General features: G+C 48.1%; 5 protein-coding genes across 5 annotated transcripts; 2 read left to right on the forward strand and 3 right to left on the reverse strand.

Moving 5' to 3' along the window:
* Positions 1-559: 559 nt before the first annotated feature.
* EDB82DRAFT_14127 (uncharacterized protein) lies at positions 560-6,360 on the reverse strand. The gene is made up of 2 exons (XM_025731850.2): positions 6,111-6,360; positions 560-6,052 (listed from the first exon to the last, which is right to left on the reverse strand). The coding sequence occupies exons 1-2, from the start codon at positions 6,172-6,174 to the stop codon at positions 774-776; spliced, it is 5,343 nt and encodes a 1,780-aa protein (XP_025590834.1). The 5' UTR covers positions 6,175-6,360; the 3' UTR covers positions 560-773.
* A 2,252-nt stretch (positions 6,361-8,612) lies between these two features.
* Positions 8,613-9,058, forward strand: EDB82DRAFT_519415 (uncharacterized protein; the record flags this gene model as incomplete). The annotated part of the gene is made up of 3 exons (XM_025731849.1): positions 8,613-8,732; positions 8,790-8,837; positions 8,894-9,058. The coding sequence occupies 3 exons, from the start codon at positions 8,613-8,615 to the stop codon at positions 9,056-9,058; spliced, it is 333 nt and encodes a 110-aa protein (XP_025590833.1).
* A 483-nt stretch (positions 9,059-9,541) lies between these two features.
* Positions 9,542-10,344, reverse strand: EDB82DRAFT_14197 (CST complex subunit Ten1). The gene is made up of 2 exons (XM_065607060.1): positions 10,112-10,344; positions 9,542-10,007 (listed from the first exon to the last, which is right to left on the reverse strand). Exons 1-2 carry the CDS (start codon positions 10,198-10,200, stop codon positions 9,680-9,682), a joined length of 417 nt encoding a protein of 138 aa, XP_065465352.1. The 5' UTR covers positions 10,201-10,344; the 3' UTR covers positions 9,542-9,679.
* Positions 10,345-10,653: 309 nt separating this feature from the next.
* On the forward strand, positions 10,654-11,428 carry EDB82DRAFT_531798 (uncharacterized protein; the record flags this gene model as incomplete). The annotated part of the gene is made up of 2 exons (XM_025731848.2): positions 10,654-11,153; positions 11,210-11,428. The coding sequence occupies exons 1-2, from the start codon at positions 11,019-11,021 to the stop codon at positions 11,426-11,428; spliced, it is 354 nt and encodes a 117-aa protein (XP_025590832.1). The 5' UTR covers positions 10,654-11,018.
* On the reverse strand, positions 11,423-13,751 carry EDB82DRAFT_483478 (peptidase family M1-domain-containing protein). Its single transcript, XM_025731847.2, has 5 exons — positions 12,726-13,751; positions 12,540-12,675; positions 12,382-12,488; positions 11,939-12,333; positions 11,423-11,886 (listed from the first exon to the last, which is right to left on the reverse strand). Exons 1-5 carry the CDS (start codon positions 13,627-13,629, stop codon positions 11,509-11,511), a joined length of 1,920 nt encoding a protein of 639 aa, XP_025590831.1. The 5' UTR covers positions 13,630-13,751; the 3' UTR covers positions 11,423-11,508.
* Positions 13,752-14,400: the final 649 nt, after the last annotated feature.

The raw sequence follows: 14,400 nt of genomic DNA on the forward strand, positions 1-14,400 counted from the left end.
TCTGCAAAACCTGGTACACAACCTGACATTGTCTGACCTCAAAAGTCCCCCCATCTCCGGGGCGAGCCTACCAAAAGACTTCAAAAAAGTAATCCAACATTTCCGTGCTTTTTCCATCCCTGGGCATCATGCCAAGTCAAGACCTTTGCAGAGCCTTATTGGATGCAGGGGGCTCGGCTGATATGTTCTGTTCCAATTCATGCGAGACACTTGGGCCAGTTTATGCAGTTCTGCGACTGAGTGACCAACAGACACTAGCAGCTGCAGCAGTGCTACTGAAAAAAGGCATCTCCGTCCCCAAAAAACAACATCGCTTGCGCAGCTCTGAACTTTTGTGATATGCATGTTTCACTACATGCTACGCGGTGCTATCATGCTGTATTGCAGTGTCACACAAGCTCTGCGACTTGCAGCTGAGAAGCATGTGCTTGTGACCCAACCGAATACTTGTTCTTTGGAGTGAGGAACAACATATCCGTAGACCTTATAAGATAATTGTTAAGCGATATAGTCTCGGAAAAGAACCCTGTTTGACCAATGCTGAGGGGAAAGAGTGCGCACAAATACTCCATTGATTCTCATTGACTCTTTTATCTAAGATATATCCAAACTTCAAACTAAGCAAATAAATCTACATAGTCGATGTGCCCTCTTACTCCTGCAGGGGGTATAAGTCATCTCATCTAATTCACCATTAAATAGTTACAAAGAAAATCATATTCCCCAAGAGAGGAAATCGCAAGTCATTACTCTCATAACAGGCCCATCCTCTTTTAGAAATCGCTACCCGGATACGGGCTGGCTATCCCGCTTCCAGGGATGCTGTCATTGCCTGAGAGATAGGTCTGGTCGATCCGGAAGATCCAGTCCATCTTATCCCTTTCGCTCCTTGCCGCGAAGAGCCAGGTATTGTCTGTTCCGTAAATGGCAAATACTGCCGATTGCATACGGTCTGGAAGACGCTGAAGGCCGGAACCTCCTGACGAGGCATTACCCCCACTGCCTGTCCAGATGGTAGATATAACGCGACCCGATCCAGTTCGTCGATGTCCTGGTGTAAAGTCGGGTCCTTCTTGACCGTTCTGGGCCCCAGAGTCAGCAGGCCCTTGGAGCAAGCCCATTACCCCAGGTTGGCTATCAATGCGAGAGTTTCGCAAACTTATCAGTCCAACCTCATCGCCATCTGTAGCAGAATGCAGATGAAGATATGGTCGTCTTAACTCGACAAATCGCTTGACCCACCGGGTCGAGTCACTGTTGGGAATCATCAAATATCCGCCTTTCAGAACCTTGGGGTTCTTGGGTACCCTAATGACTGTTGCGACAAGTGTAGGCTGCGCTGGGGCATCAGTCGTCAGTCCATCTTCGGGCGGCGCCATGTTCGTCAAGCTGAGGATCTTGTCCGAAGGATCAGGGTACTTCTTCCAAAGTTTGAGGCACTTTGTCAAAAGATCTGTTTGTTCTTCGTCATATTCCGGCTTTGGTGGTGGTGACGGCAGTTCCTCGACCTGAATAATTTCACCCTCTTCGGCATTTGTGGCATCTGATTTCTCTGGTGCCACTTCTTCTGCGCCATTTTCCTCGGGCTGTTTCTCCAGCCCTTCCGTCTCTGGCACATCTGACTCGTCCCGCTCAACAGTATCGATCTCAGTTTGTGCTTCTTCCTGTTGCTCTGTTTCGGTTTCAGACCCACCCGCCTCAAGCTGTAGCGTTTCTTCAGAACGCCCAGCTTGAGGCGCGTCTGTTGCGGGCCGTTCGTCGTCGTCAAGCAGAGTTTGCGAGTTTTCTGGCGTGTCATTGAGCAGATCGTCATCACTGGGAATAATTGGCTTCAGCTCTGGAGAGGGTTCGGGCGAAGGTTCCTTCTTTTCAGACGTCGTACTGGCTGCATCCAAGCCCAGTTTGGCCAGAACAGCTTCGGTGACTTCCATGGCCGCAGCACGCTTTTTCTTCTTGCGGGCCATCAGGAAATCACTGACCAAAGACACGCCGCGTGGTGTCCAACTTGTCAGGTTCTCTTCTCCCTTCACATAATCGTGCTGACTGTTCAGTCGCCACAAGTCCCCAACCTTCTTGACAGGAGCAGGGCGCATGGCAAGAGTGAAAATACCAGTTGAAGACCGCACGAAACGGACGTTTTGCCACAATGCCGAGAACATCGAGGTCTGGCGCACATATGATCTTGATAAAATTTGCACACAAACCTTTTGCGAGAACTTCATCGGCTCGGCCAATTTCTCAGAACTAATTTCCCAGGAGATAGTCATTTGGACTCGATACTTGTCCTGCGTCACTCGGTCAAGGAGTAGCGAGTTATGTAAACTAGAGTCCCACTGGGAATATATCGTCAGGCTTTTAGTGCCGTTAGCATTATCACGGAAAATTGGGCTTTGTGACAGCTTCAAGGAGATATCAGGCTCGGTAGCTCCCATGTCAGGTGTTTTGCCCGCAGAGTCAACGAGTCTGACCTTGCCTACGCGAACGGCAGTAACGCCATCCCACGGAAGAGCATCGCCAGAGCTGTGAGAGATATTGATGCCGATCCTTCTTTGCAGGCCTTGGTGAAGCTGGTAGGTTCCCGTATCGAGCTCGCTAGTCTGTGTAACCTCCACTGGACCGTACTCGCCATTCTCATTAAGCTCCATGATCTGGATCCGAGAAAGTAAATCGTGTTTTTCTTGGGTGAAGAACTGCGATTCATTGATCCGTGACGCTTTGGCTTTGTCTTCCCTGATAGGCACAGCATCTCTCATATCGTCCCAACTAAGCAGCTTATCGAGATGCATCGTCGATACCTTTGCGAAGATGGCGACTCTCAACGTGACGTCTTTGGGGGCGAACAAAGGAATGCTCATACTATGAACACTCTCAAATCGTATTGGCCCCTCGTCAAAGTCTTTGATCATTTGAGTTGTGGTGATGCCATCCTCTTCAGAAATGCCAGGAATGAAGAGTTGTGCATGGACCTCAGTGCCTTCTCGTTCAGCAAAACCCACAAGTTCGTGCATGACAACATTGAACTTGACGGTGTTGGTCGGTGCCCGAGCATGAGATGGCTCAAGCGAAAGCTTGATGATGCCAACGACATGGGATGTATAGGGTGAGAGGACATCCAATGTGGAATCCTGAACCCGACACTCAAAGACAGCCTTCAGCGGCACATCGACCTCGCCCACAAGCGTATAGGATGGCATGCAGTTCTCGATGAACGGGTTGTCGAGGCTAAGGTGCTGTGCATATTCTGGTTGATCGAGATATTGGTGCATTTGTCGCATCTGCCGCACGCGGTCGTGCAGTTTTTCCAAACTCCATAGATGAACCACGCTATGCTTGAAATCAACAACTCGTACGCCAAGACACGGCTTGTGGGCTTCCTCCAGCGCAACATCATCACCCTCGCCGGTAAGACCGTTGAGGACCATATCATAAGAGGAACACAAGATGTGGCCAACATCTACAGCTGCGAACTGGAAAACAACATGCTCATCAAGTTCGTGACTCATCACTTGGGCTTCCTTGAGAATGGGTGCGTTTTGCAACACCGCTTCAGCCATCTTGACAAAGTGCCGACCTCTCCAGGCCTTGATAACCCTCTTGGCCGTCTCGATTTCTTCATCAGAAAGAGTTGGGCTCTTCTTGGGCATTTTCAAAGGATCCATCTTCTCCATCTTTTCTTCGAATTGCTTCCGCTGCTGGTTAAGCTGTTTCTGCATATCCTCCTTTAACTCTTGCAACGCAGCCTCCATTTTAACCTTTTCTTGTTTAATCTCTTCGATCTCAACGTTGGCAGCCTCGGCACTCTTGAGCTGTTCTTGATATTCCTCTTTCTGCTTCTCCAACTTGTTTTGAAGCTCTTCTCGGACCTCTCTTAGCCTGTCATCAGGTTCACCTTGCTTTGGTGTTGAGGGCATAGTCAAGGCTGTATCCAATGAGAAGTTATCCATTGTTCCGTTCGACAGATACTTTTCCCTTATCGGATAAGAGGAGTCTGAATCGTCTCCGTCTTCACGGACGTTCACTCGTTCAGCTCTAGCCTTTTGCACGTCCTCGAACAGAGCATTTAGCTCTTCATCGCTCAGGCTGGTCAAGTTCTGGTCAGAGCCCAGGATTGCTCCAGCTGCCTCACGCCTTGCAAGCGACCAATCTGACTCACGGCTGTTTCTTTGGAATATCGAAGGAGTTTCTGGTCTAGAGATGTCGCCGAATTCGGATACCCTGCTGAACGATCTTTCGTGGCCTGGACGAGGACTCGGTGAAGGCGAGCCTCGATCAAGCGCTTGGAGTTGGCTGGCAGTGATTGAGTGGCGAAGCAAGCTCTGTGGTCTCTCTGGTCCCTCAGCCCGTTCAGCCCTTGCTTCCATAGGATGGTTGAATCGGAAGATATGGAAATCACCAAGAATGACACGGTAACCAGAGTGTAGTTGTGATGGCTCAGTGATGCGCTTTCCGTTGATCATGACTGAAGCGCCCTCGCTTGGTGTAAGGGTCACCGTTCCATCCGGTGCATTCTCAAAAGAACAATGATCGTGCAGGATTCTGGAACCGTTGAGTCGGATGTTCGCTTGATGATCGGCGTTTGTGTCAACATTACCAACTGTTGTGGTACCAGGTTTGAGGTTGTAGACCAAACATTCTGCGAGAAGCGGATCGTCTGACAAGTTGACCAAATGGGGCATTTTCTTTGGAGTGTGCAACCCCACGAAACCCTTCTCAATACTGACACCGAGTTCCTCGAGGGCTGCTTCACGTTCCTTGTGGATTTCTTCAGTCTTCAGCAGCTTCTCCTCCCATGTCTGGTTCAAGTCTGTCAACAGCTTCTCACTCTGGCTCAACTGTTCTGCGATCTCTGCCTTCGAGACCTTCTTCAGAACACCGTCGGGGCCAGTGATGCTGACCATCTGTTGATCCAGAGGCGTGCCTTCGGCGTATGTCTCCCCCGCGACCACAGCTCCTCCACCTCCTCCGAGTTTGCCTCGTAATAACGACAGCTCCTCCTTCAATTCTCTGATCATACGGGCGTTGGCATCTTCGTTGACCACAGCGTGGTTCTTGATTCGCTTCGCAGAATCGGCGTATCGAAGAGTACTGAGTGTTTCGTCAAAATTAATATCGGCAGGACTAACGGCAGCAATCATTGCCGTCAGACTGTTACCACCCAAGGAGTCCTTTAGCAACCACGTCAAGACACTGTCTCGGTACGGGACTTGTCCGGAGCCCTTTTTCTTCTTGCCAGGCGTAGACAGGTCGGCCAATGCTGCAATAACACGACCCAGTGTTGACAGCGATCGGTTAATTTCGGCACCTTCCTTCAATCGCGCACCAGTCGCACCAGTAGAGTTCGCTCGTTCAGAGCCTGCCAAATCGACCAGACTGATTTTTGCGACCTTTTCCAATGCCATTTTTGTGTCGGTGTCGATCTTCTTCTGTGTCAACATTAGAGTGAAGACAGCGTGACTTCGACTCGAGGTCTGGTTCATGTTGGTCGCGGCAACTGTTCGGGCCTTGTTTCCTTCATCCATGAGATGTTCGATCTCCTGGAATCCATTGACTGCAAGCTTGGCGAGATCTTCGACGTAAGGACCAGTAGAAGGGTGCTCTCGGACCTTAAGGTTACCTTTGGTTGACGGGTTAAGCAGATCGCGTACACGTTCGTTATAGATCTCCAGGTAGGACACTTCAACTGTGCACTTGGTTTTGCCATCCTTTTGAATCTCATCGATCCTCTTGAAAATTTCCTGACAAATCATAGGGACGATGCCAATTTCCTTTCCATAACCCATCATAGAGTAAGATTTTCCAGAACCTGTCTGACCATAGGCAAAGATACAGTTGTTGTATCCCTCAAAGGCATTGTCGAGAAGAGGTTGTCCCAGATCGTCGAACAGGTTGGATTGGCCGGCATAATTTGGATCGTCTTTGTTGAATGACCAGTAGGAACGATCAAAAGCAAAAGCCTTTGGTCCTGAATCTTTCACTCCTTTTCCTTCAGGTGCGGTAATCACCGTCTGGTTCCCTTTCATTTCGACAATACATTGTGCATTTCTCTCGATTTCTGCGCTACTTCAGTATCGCTCTTGGTTGTCGCTTCTAATCATGCGCAAAACGCTTACCTCTGCTGTTAAAGGGTCGACATCTCACTACCACCTTAATATTTCCTCCACCGGCGGGCGGCATGATTGCAGATTTGTCCAGGGGACCCGAGCCGGTCCCCTCTAGACAAGAGCTTGTTTGTTGAAGATGCGCGGGGTTCGGAGGGGATCGGAGCTACTCTCAATGGAGAGACAGATATATCGGAAGCGTATGATTTATCGAAACGGCATGCGTATCCACGACGTAGTCTCCGTCCGGAGGCTCAGCGCATTGTCTCGTCGCTCGTTGGGATCGTTTGTAAGGGGGGGTTGACCGACCGACCGGCCCTTGGAGCACGGCTCAAAGGTGGTACGTATCCAGAAATGACGACACAGTGTCGGTATCGGGTAGGTCGCTGGTTGATCAAGGGTTCCGACAGAGGTTCGCTTTGTAGGTAGTTGACGGTGAAGTCGTCGTATTAAAGATGAGCTACAAGAATCCTCAACGATTGTCCAAATGGTTCCTTGTCAACAAATTTGGTGGGCGCGATCGCGCATCCTCCTTCCTGCAGTTGGCTTGAGTCCCGTGCTTTGATTGGCAGGTGATTCTGGAGCAGGGGATCTGGGGTCGATGGGAAGCCTGGAGTAGAGTTCACGTGCAAATAACCGTTAATTGACTCTTTGCCGAATATTAACCGCAATCCGATCATTCATGCCATTAACTTCAACGCAAATTAATGTCTAAAACAACGTATCAGCATAAGCCAACTTCTCACAAACTCCAAATGTTTAACGGCTAACTGTCAAATTAACAAGGACGCCATTATGTGGCATTACCTTCCCGTTTCTATTCCTGTGCTTCCTGTGCAACAGTTTCAACAAAGTCGTTGAAATATTAAAAACTCAAGCTTTCAATAATCAGAACCGTTGGCTTTACACTGACTGCCTATCACCACAAATTTGTTTAAATAATTCCAGCTTATTTACAAATAATGTGCAACGTCTGGTAAAGTGAGAAGAGTATTGAAAATTGCAGAGTCATGCCTGCAGGGCACTAGCAACTGGGCCCTTTACACGTGCCCCTGTACTATTCGAACGATCTACCCGAGCGAAAGGGTTGAACTTATGTCTTGCAGCTGTCTTAATAGCTGGCAGGTGGCTCCAGATATTCCAAGTTGTGAAACCTGCCCGCATTGGTTAACTTTTCGAGACTACAGCTCACGGGCTGTGGATGAAAGTTGAAATCTGCCTCACTTACAAGATTCCACAAACCTCTCTGGTTGCCGTGAGCTACTTGCTCAATACACTCACCGAGAAGAACTCGCAATCTGCATGACGAGGTTGGAGGGAATAAACTCGAGACATACAGGCCAGTGCAGCCACAATTGTCCTTCACTGGTTCTTCCGAAGCAGGGCGTGTCATTCACAAAGCCTGCCCCAGCAGTACTCCCGCTTCGACAATCGTTCTCCGATTTGAGGCTGCACTGTGGGTTGTTGGCTCTACGGGCGTCTCCTGTAACGCGAATCATCGCCAATCCTTTAAGCTTCCAAGGTTCATGGCTGTAGCTGTTCCCAAAACGAACAAATCAGCCTACAATCACAAGTACAACGGCCAAAATTGGTTGCACTTCTGCCGGCTTTGGTGGCCCTGGATTTGCCTTGGGGCAAGTCATTCCCACCCGACAGATAGAGCATGCTAGTATGAACTAGAATAACAGAATCGCTTGGCTTTCGGCATCGTGGAGAAAGCGAAGGAATCCCTGTGTCGCTTGCAAGATCGGCAACCCGTAGACCTTATCGTCAGAGTGACTTTATGTGCCGAGACCCTAGGTCAAGAGATGCACATGGCGCTTAGCCCGCCCAATAAAGCTCTCCAATTATGAAAGCTTGAGCGGGTGATAAGCGCAGATCTGGGTTCATCCAAGTAAAAAATGACCGTAGGGTTGTTGGGAGAGACAGCCTTGTCGATATGCGCGCGAAACCCCCACATTACGTGCTAAAACGCTCAGGTGTTTGAGCAGGAGCAATAATTGAGTCTCAAATCAGCTAAACTTTCTCTCGATTTACCTTTCTCGCTATATTACTGGCATCAGATGCACCCGTTCGATATTTGCCACGCTGGCAGGGCGGATGCTGGACACCGCCCACCAATGGCCAACCACACCTGATTCGCCTCACTTTCAACTCTCACGGCGTATGGCAGGGGTTTCCTGCGATATTAATTTTGTCAACAAGGAATGGTCAAAGTAAATGCAGCGAATGAAATTCAGCTATCCCTTGAGCAGTTCCAGATTCGTGTTGAGATACCAGCCTGTAAAGCGGTGAGCATAAGTCACACGCAATGGACCAACATACTTTGGGTTTACATACATTAGCATGGAATGCACCCTCTTTCCATCAGGCACATCGTAACCATATCTTGTGGCAGGCTGTACCATACCGTACCTTATATAAATAAATACCTCTCCTTGACTCAATATCTATTCATTTTTCCCGTCTATCTTGAATAATCGTAGATTCTCCATGAGAATCGACTGTGCGACCATGTCCTCTTCAATGAACAAATACTGGATTCCCCATCAAGACATCCACAGAAAGGTTATAACCCAGGAGCTCCAGTTCTATCTGGGACCTCAGGCAACAGTTCGACCATATACGTTGGAGGTATCTCTTTGTCAAGCCAGCCCAGCGGCTATCCTGTGCTCATGTGTTCGAACGTAGGGAGAGGATGGTTTCCTCATCAGCACTCCAGGCTCCTGCCTTACAGACGTTGGTCACTGCAATCTTGCAAAAGAGCTTCCCAGTTTGATTGACACAATTGACAGGAACAAATCGATGATATCTGCCGAAAATCGAAAGATCTTTGGGATCGACAGGCCGCAGCCAAGGTCCAACAAAATCCCGAGAAACTGTTGAAACGACCGTTACACCAGCCTGTCATTGTTTCGAGAGGGTCGTCCAGAGAACCTCATCGACGTTACTATGATTGACCCCGGCATGATGATCATTGAGCTCCGATATGACTCAGCTGTCATGATCATGCTACCTCGTGGTGGATGCCAAGACTCTGGCAGTCAATTGTAGGGGGTTGTCTGCATGCCAAACGTTGTGACCAACAGCCGTCACCCCAGGTATTGAGGCCCATAAGGCGTTTTGAGGACAAGGATTCTGGGGTGCGGTGAAGCAAAAGGCCGTAAGGTAAGAGGCCAATTGTGGAGCAAATGCTGTATGTTGCCCAAGATAGACATGTGGAGGATAAGATACCCAGCTGTTCCGAATTAAGCAAGTGCTTTGATGGGTGCCATGTCTATCCACAGACACGGTGCCATCTGGCATAGTCCCGACCCAACATGCCCAGACGAGTATCAACACTGCCCAAATATATTCGGTTTAGGCATGCAGTGCAGACGGAGTTGCCTGATTGCACGAAAGTCCAGTTGTCAAATTGATAAATTCGGTTCCCGGCAGCACTAGTGATCCAATCGGAATTTACATTGTGTTTCGTGTCGATATCGCCTAGTGCAGGTCTACGGGTTCGATCATGTCCTGTCAGTCATTATCACCGCCTTCTGGAAATACATGACGAAGAATCGGGTTTTGATCTGATGCTTCTATGATCTGTCGACTGCAGCTTTAGGGACATATTTTTGGGGACTAAGAAGCTTTTCGTATTTTTGAAGATCCATCGGACCAGTTGACCAGAGGACTATCGCTTGAACACACACCTGCTTCGACTCTCGGTATGGTGGTTTCTCATGACGGGTAGTGTTCTGTTCTGTAATGTACCCTATTGCATTGACGTACTCGCCAACACGTGTTTTCTCATCTGTGAGTGATTGCAGAAGCAGGCTTACATCCACTGAAGCAGTGACAGTACTATCCTTCGGATAAAGGTGACCAAGAGCCAAACGGGCCGAAGAGGTTGAATAAGAGGTGACACTGGAAGCTATTAGCCAACAGTTTCTGCCGTGTGTGAAAGTGCAATCAAGCGATCAAGCACATCGCAACACATTTAGGATTGTAAAGGGGCTCACTGGTCCTACCATCCCAGAAACCTGACCTTGTCACCGACAGGTACAGCGGGCAGATCAGACAGCAAGTAAAGCTGAGAGGGAACTGGGCCCCGCGACATGTCAGCTCTGTCAGTGTCAGGAAATTTTGAGGCCTGAAAGGTGTGATTATGTTGCAGCTTTAGAAAAAATCCCGCAATATTAGGTGTGCCAGTGGCATAGAATATCTAGAGGCTGAAGAGTTGAATGGAGGTTGAAGAATGAGCTTCACGTGAAACGTTAAAGTTACTGAAGCACAGTGCGGTCGTTAGTGATTGCTTATTTACTATGATATCTATCGCGTCTACAGTGTGAGCTCGCACTCAGGGTAGGTACCACAAAGCCATCAACTTCTTTCCCAACTCGATGTTCGTTACGCAATGCTCAGTATTCTGCCATCAAGTCAATATTCTTTCTTCCTCGAAACGAGGCCTGCATGGGTGGTGAGTAAATATTTTTCAACTTTATTGTAAAAGCGTAAAATGTACACTCGCGATGACAGGAACGCATGAGAGTTTCTCGACATCGCCTATCTTACGAAAGAGTTCCTTATCATAAAACAAGTGACTGTTTAACACATCGCATTGGGACAGTTGATCAATACGAATACAGTACCACTAATTAATTACATATCAGCCTCAAGTCGCGAGAGGGTATAGGGTGGGTAAACGACGCCAGCCTCGGACATTACAAAACTACTGTGTACTGATTGAGAGCACAAGAGACGAAATAAGTCAGCCAGCTAATTCCAGCCAAGATCAGAAATTAGGCTGCTTATTTTCTGCATCCTGACACTGAGAGGTCAGCTTTTTCGGCCCCGTAATTCTGTAAACATCACCATTTCTTCTAGTGGGGTTCAGTCTTTCACTTGCACAGTTCACATTTTAATTAGCTATTCACAATGTCTTCTGAATCTCCTCCAAAGTACATTTACAAAATTATCCCTTCGGCGCCTGAGGATCCGTTTCCAAAAGAGTATCCCTTGTCCGAGTTGGACCGCAATGATGGCTTCGTTCATTTGAGCACATCATCTCAGGTGAAACAATTTACTTTGGCTGAGGGATATACCATGTCACTAACATAATTAACCAGGTGCCCAAGACTGCAGACTTGTTTTTCACCAAGACGTCTTCGCTCTGGGTTATCAAGCTGGAATATGCCCAGTTTGCTGAGTCAATGAAATGGGAGGGTGGCTTCCCCCACTTGTATGGCAACTTTGGTGCGGATAATGTCGATTCTATTGAGAAGTTTGTTCGAGGACAAGATCAAACATGGGGTCAAGTTATGGAAACATCAGGCTGGCTAGAGTAAATGTGTCTTTTTCTTTTACTTCTTGTTTTTAGAATAGGTCTATCTACATGCCAATTTGTCGTTCTTATGCGACTCAAGCTTTAAAGACCTAGATCCTTCTCTACCATACCCTTGCAAATGGGATGATAGAAGTCCTTGTTCTTCTCAAAGGTGTCCAGGGCAAGCTGTCGGTCCACTTTGTTAAGGGCGCGGAACAGAGGTCGCACAAACTTCATACGACCAACCCCTCCGAGTAGAGTGGCGGCATCTTGGTAAATGGCAGAATCCTTTGCCTGTAGAGCAATCAGGTAGTACGCCGAGAGGATTTCCACGTTCTGCGATGACAGGAAATCGTACGTCTTGCCCATGAGCTGAGCTCGGTCTGCAGTTAGATCACCGGACTGTTGTACTTCAGCCAGGAAGACAAGCTTCTGGTTTGCAGTAAAGTTCTCAAGGTCCTTAGCGCTGGGCTCAAATTTCTATTTACACGTTAGTGGGCACAAGCAAAACATTCCAAGAAATTTAACTTACAGCATCCTTCCACTTGTTTGCAAGGTCATAGCACTGGTTTGCCAATGTAGTATCAAACTCAGGCTTGGGGGGGAGACCGGGTGTGTAGAATTTTTCGTCCCAATCGATCTCGGTGATCTTCTTGGCAACTTCCTCATTTCCGAGGCCGTTGAAGAAGTCGAGGAAGGTCTGTTTGAATTCAAATGAATCAAGGGACTTTCCGGACCACTTGGTGAAGTAAAATGGGATGAACTTGTCAAAGTTCTCTCGGCCAACAACGCCCTCCAAATAGTAGAGGAAGTGGAAGCCCTTCTCGTAAGCAACAGTGCTGTAGACGTCCTCAGGATCAACACCGTCATGCTTGATGATGAGCTTGGTGTATTCGTGGTCCTTGCCAAAGAGCTCTACGGCATCCTCTATAACATGGTCAGTTCAAGTTTTGACAGCAATGTGGTGTTACGTACCAAGGGCCTTCCATCCAATGATAGCAGAAAAGTCAAACTCGGCATCACCGTGGATAGTGGCTTGAATGCGACGCTCAAGGTACATTGTCCAACCTTCGTTCAGCCAGCTAAAAGCCATCAATACCACAATCTCGATGTTTCAATAGATGCGAACTTACAAGTGCTCCCAGCTGGCGTTGGAGACCAAGTTACCACTCCAGCTATGGCTCAGTTCGTGGGCGATAACATCCACATTTTGGCGATCACCACTGATGATTGTGGGTGTAGCAAACGTGTAGATGGGGTTCTCCATACCTACAGGTATATCAGCAATTTGCAGAGTAGTGAGCAAGAAAACAACCTACCTCCGTACGGAAAGCTTGGGGGCAGGACAAGAACGTTGTAAGCTCCCCATTTGTAAGGGAAGACAAGCTTCTCTGCCACCTCCATGAACTTCTCCATATCACGCTCAAGTTCCCACTTGCATCCTTCTAACTCGTTAGGGCCTGTGGCAACAACGCTTCGAGGGCCGATAGGAGCAGTTGCAATATCACCGGAGGCCACAGCAAAAAGATAAGAGGGAATAGGGACCTTTTGCTCAAACTCGTAGAGCTTCTCCTTGCCGGGAGTTGCTTCGTGGTCTCCAACAGGAACACCACTGGCAACAACAGGGAGAGATGAAGTCAGCTTAAAGGTGAAAGTAGACTTGACATCAGGAGTATCCTGGCAAGGAAAGATGGAACGAGCGTTGATGGCCTGACATTGAGAAAACATGTACGGGTGCTTCTTGTTGGAGGTCTGAGCGGGAGTGAGCCACTGCAGAGCAGTACATTTGCTTGTTGTTTGGAGGTCAATGGCAAGGTCAATTAGCTCGCCTTTGGCAACACCATCAGGCACAGCAATGTGAAGAGGGGCACCGAGAGGGGCATTGAAGCTCTTGAGCTCCCACTTGGACTCTTTGGAGTTGATACTGATGCTAGAAATGTCGACATAACGAGTATCGAGAATAATCTCCTTGCTCTCTTTGTCAGTCTGTGACTCAAGCTGCAGAACAACAGAGCCCTTGAGCGCCTTCTCGTCAAAGTCGATCTTGAAGTTGGCGGTGGTATGACGGGTGCGCCAAGCGCTATAGTTTGAGAGAGTGCTGGGATCCCGATTGGCCGTCATGATTGGGTTGACAGTAGCAAATGTGCGTCTAAGGTTGTGTGTGATTGTGACTTGACAGGTTCGCAAAATGGAGGGTTTCTTGAGTGATGAAAACCACGACATTGAGGGTCGTCCAGTAAAAGCTCACAGCAAAATACAGCACACACGACACGACACGACCTGCACCTGCCCGCATTGTAACTGGGCTACATCCATTGAGATTCTTCGCAATGACATCACGTGAGGGGACCCGTCCATGTAGTTTCACCACCTTCCAAAGCCGTATTAAATATGAAAATAGCGGCATATTGAACAGGAACTTTTGTTATCGACGGCATATGACATGGAATCGAAACAAATCTTGCCCAGTAGTTTGTGCTGTAATTGCATTGCATTTGCGTCCATATTTAGTCACGTGCAGTCGCATTTGCTGCTAAAGCGCTCTCGTGAAGTTGTATTGCATTACATCGCGAAGAAAACTCCACTAGATCATCAAGACCTGCCATTACCGGAAAATAGATAGTTAAGGCTCGTAGATGGAGCAATTACAACAGAGCACATGGCTCTTCGGTCATATATACACTTTTCATTAAACTTGCAGGTTAGTTAAATGGAGTGCATATGCATGCATACCAAGACTAGTTGAAGGCGGATGAAATAGTCCTATCGAGTATCTGAGATATCCGCAATAATTAACGATGTTTTCACGTCATGTCGTGAGAGAGAAAAAAGAGAGAAAAATCTCAGGGGCGGTCATGGCTCATTCTTCAGTTCCGTCGCTTAGTCGGTGGTTTAATTTCGCATGCCCATGATGGTGTTCACTTCCCGCTCCATGATCATATGTTGTCACTGTTTATTATCTTTACTTCAGGGTATGTACCAGTATAGCTCTTC

This window comes from Fusarium venenatum (assembly GCF_020744135.1).
Source record: "Fusarium venenatum strain MPI-CAGE-CH-0201 chromosome Unknown EDB82scaffold_1, whole genome shotgun sequence".
Lineage (NCBI taxonomy): Eukaryota > Fungi > Ascomycota > Sordariomycetes > Hypocreales > Nectriaceae > Fusarium > Fusarium venenatum.

Bases quoted from the DNA above. Each gene is read 5' to 3' on its own strand.
- EDB82DRAFT_14127 (XM_025731850.2), bottom strand. From the start codon at position 6,174: ATGCCGCCCGCCGGTGGAGGAAATATTAAGGTGGTAGTGAGATGTCGA. The intron at 6,053-6,110 runs GTAAGCGTTTTG...GAAGTAGCGCAG, and splicing joins TCGACCCTTTAACAGCAGAG to AAATCGAGAGAAATGCACAA.
- EDB82DRAFT_14197 (XM_065607060.1), bottom strand. From the start codon at position 10,200: ATGTCGCGGGGCCCAGTTCCCTCTCAGCTTTACTTGCTGTCTGATCTG. The intron at 10,008-10,111 runs GTAGGACCAGTG...AATAGCTTCCAG, and splicing joins AAGGTCAGGTTTCTGGGATG to TGTCACCTCTTATTCAACCT.
- EDB82DRAFT_483478 (XM_025731847.2), bottom strand. From the start codon at position 13,629: ATGTCGTGGTTTTCATCACTCAAGAAACCCTCCATTTTGCGAACCTGT. The intron at 12,676-12,725 runs GTAGGTTGTTTT...ATATACCTGTAG, and splicing joins CCCAAGCTTTCCGTACGGAG to GTATGGAGAACCCCATCTAC. The intron at 12,334-12,381 runs GTACGTAACACC...ACCATGTTATAG, and splicing joins CATTGGATGGAAGGCCCTTG to AGGATGCCGTAGAGCTCTTT.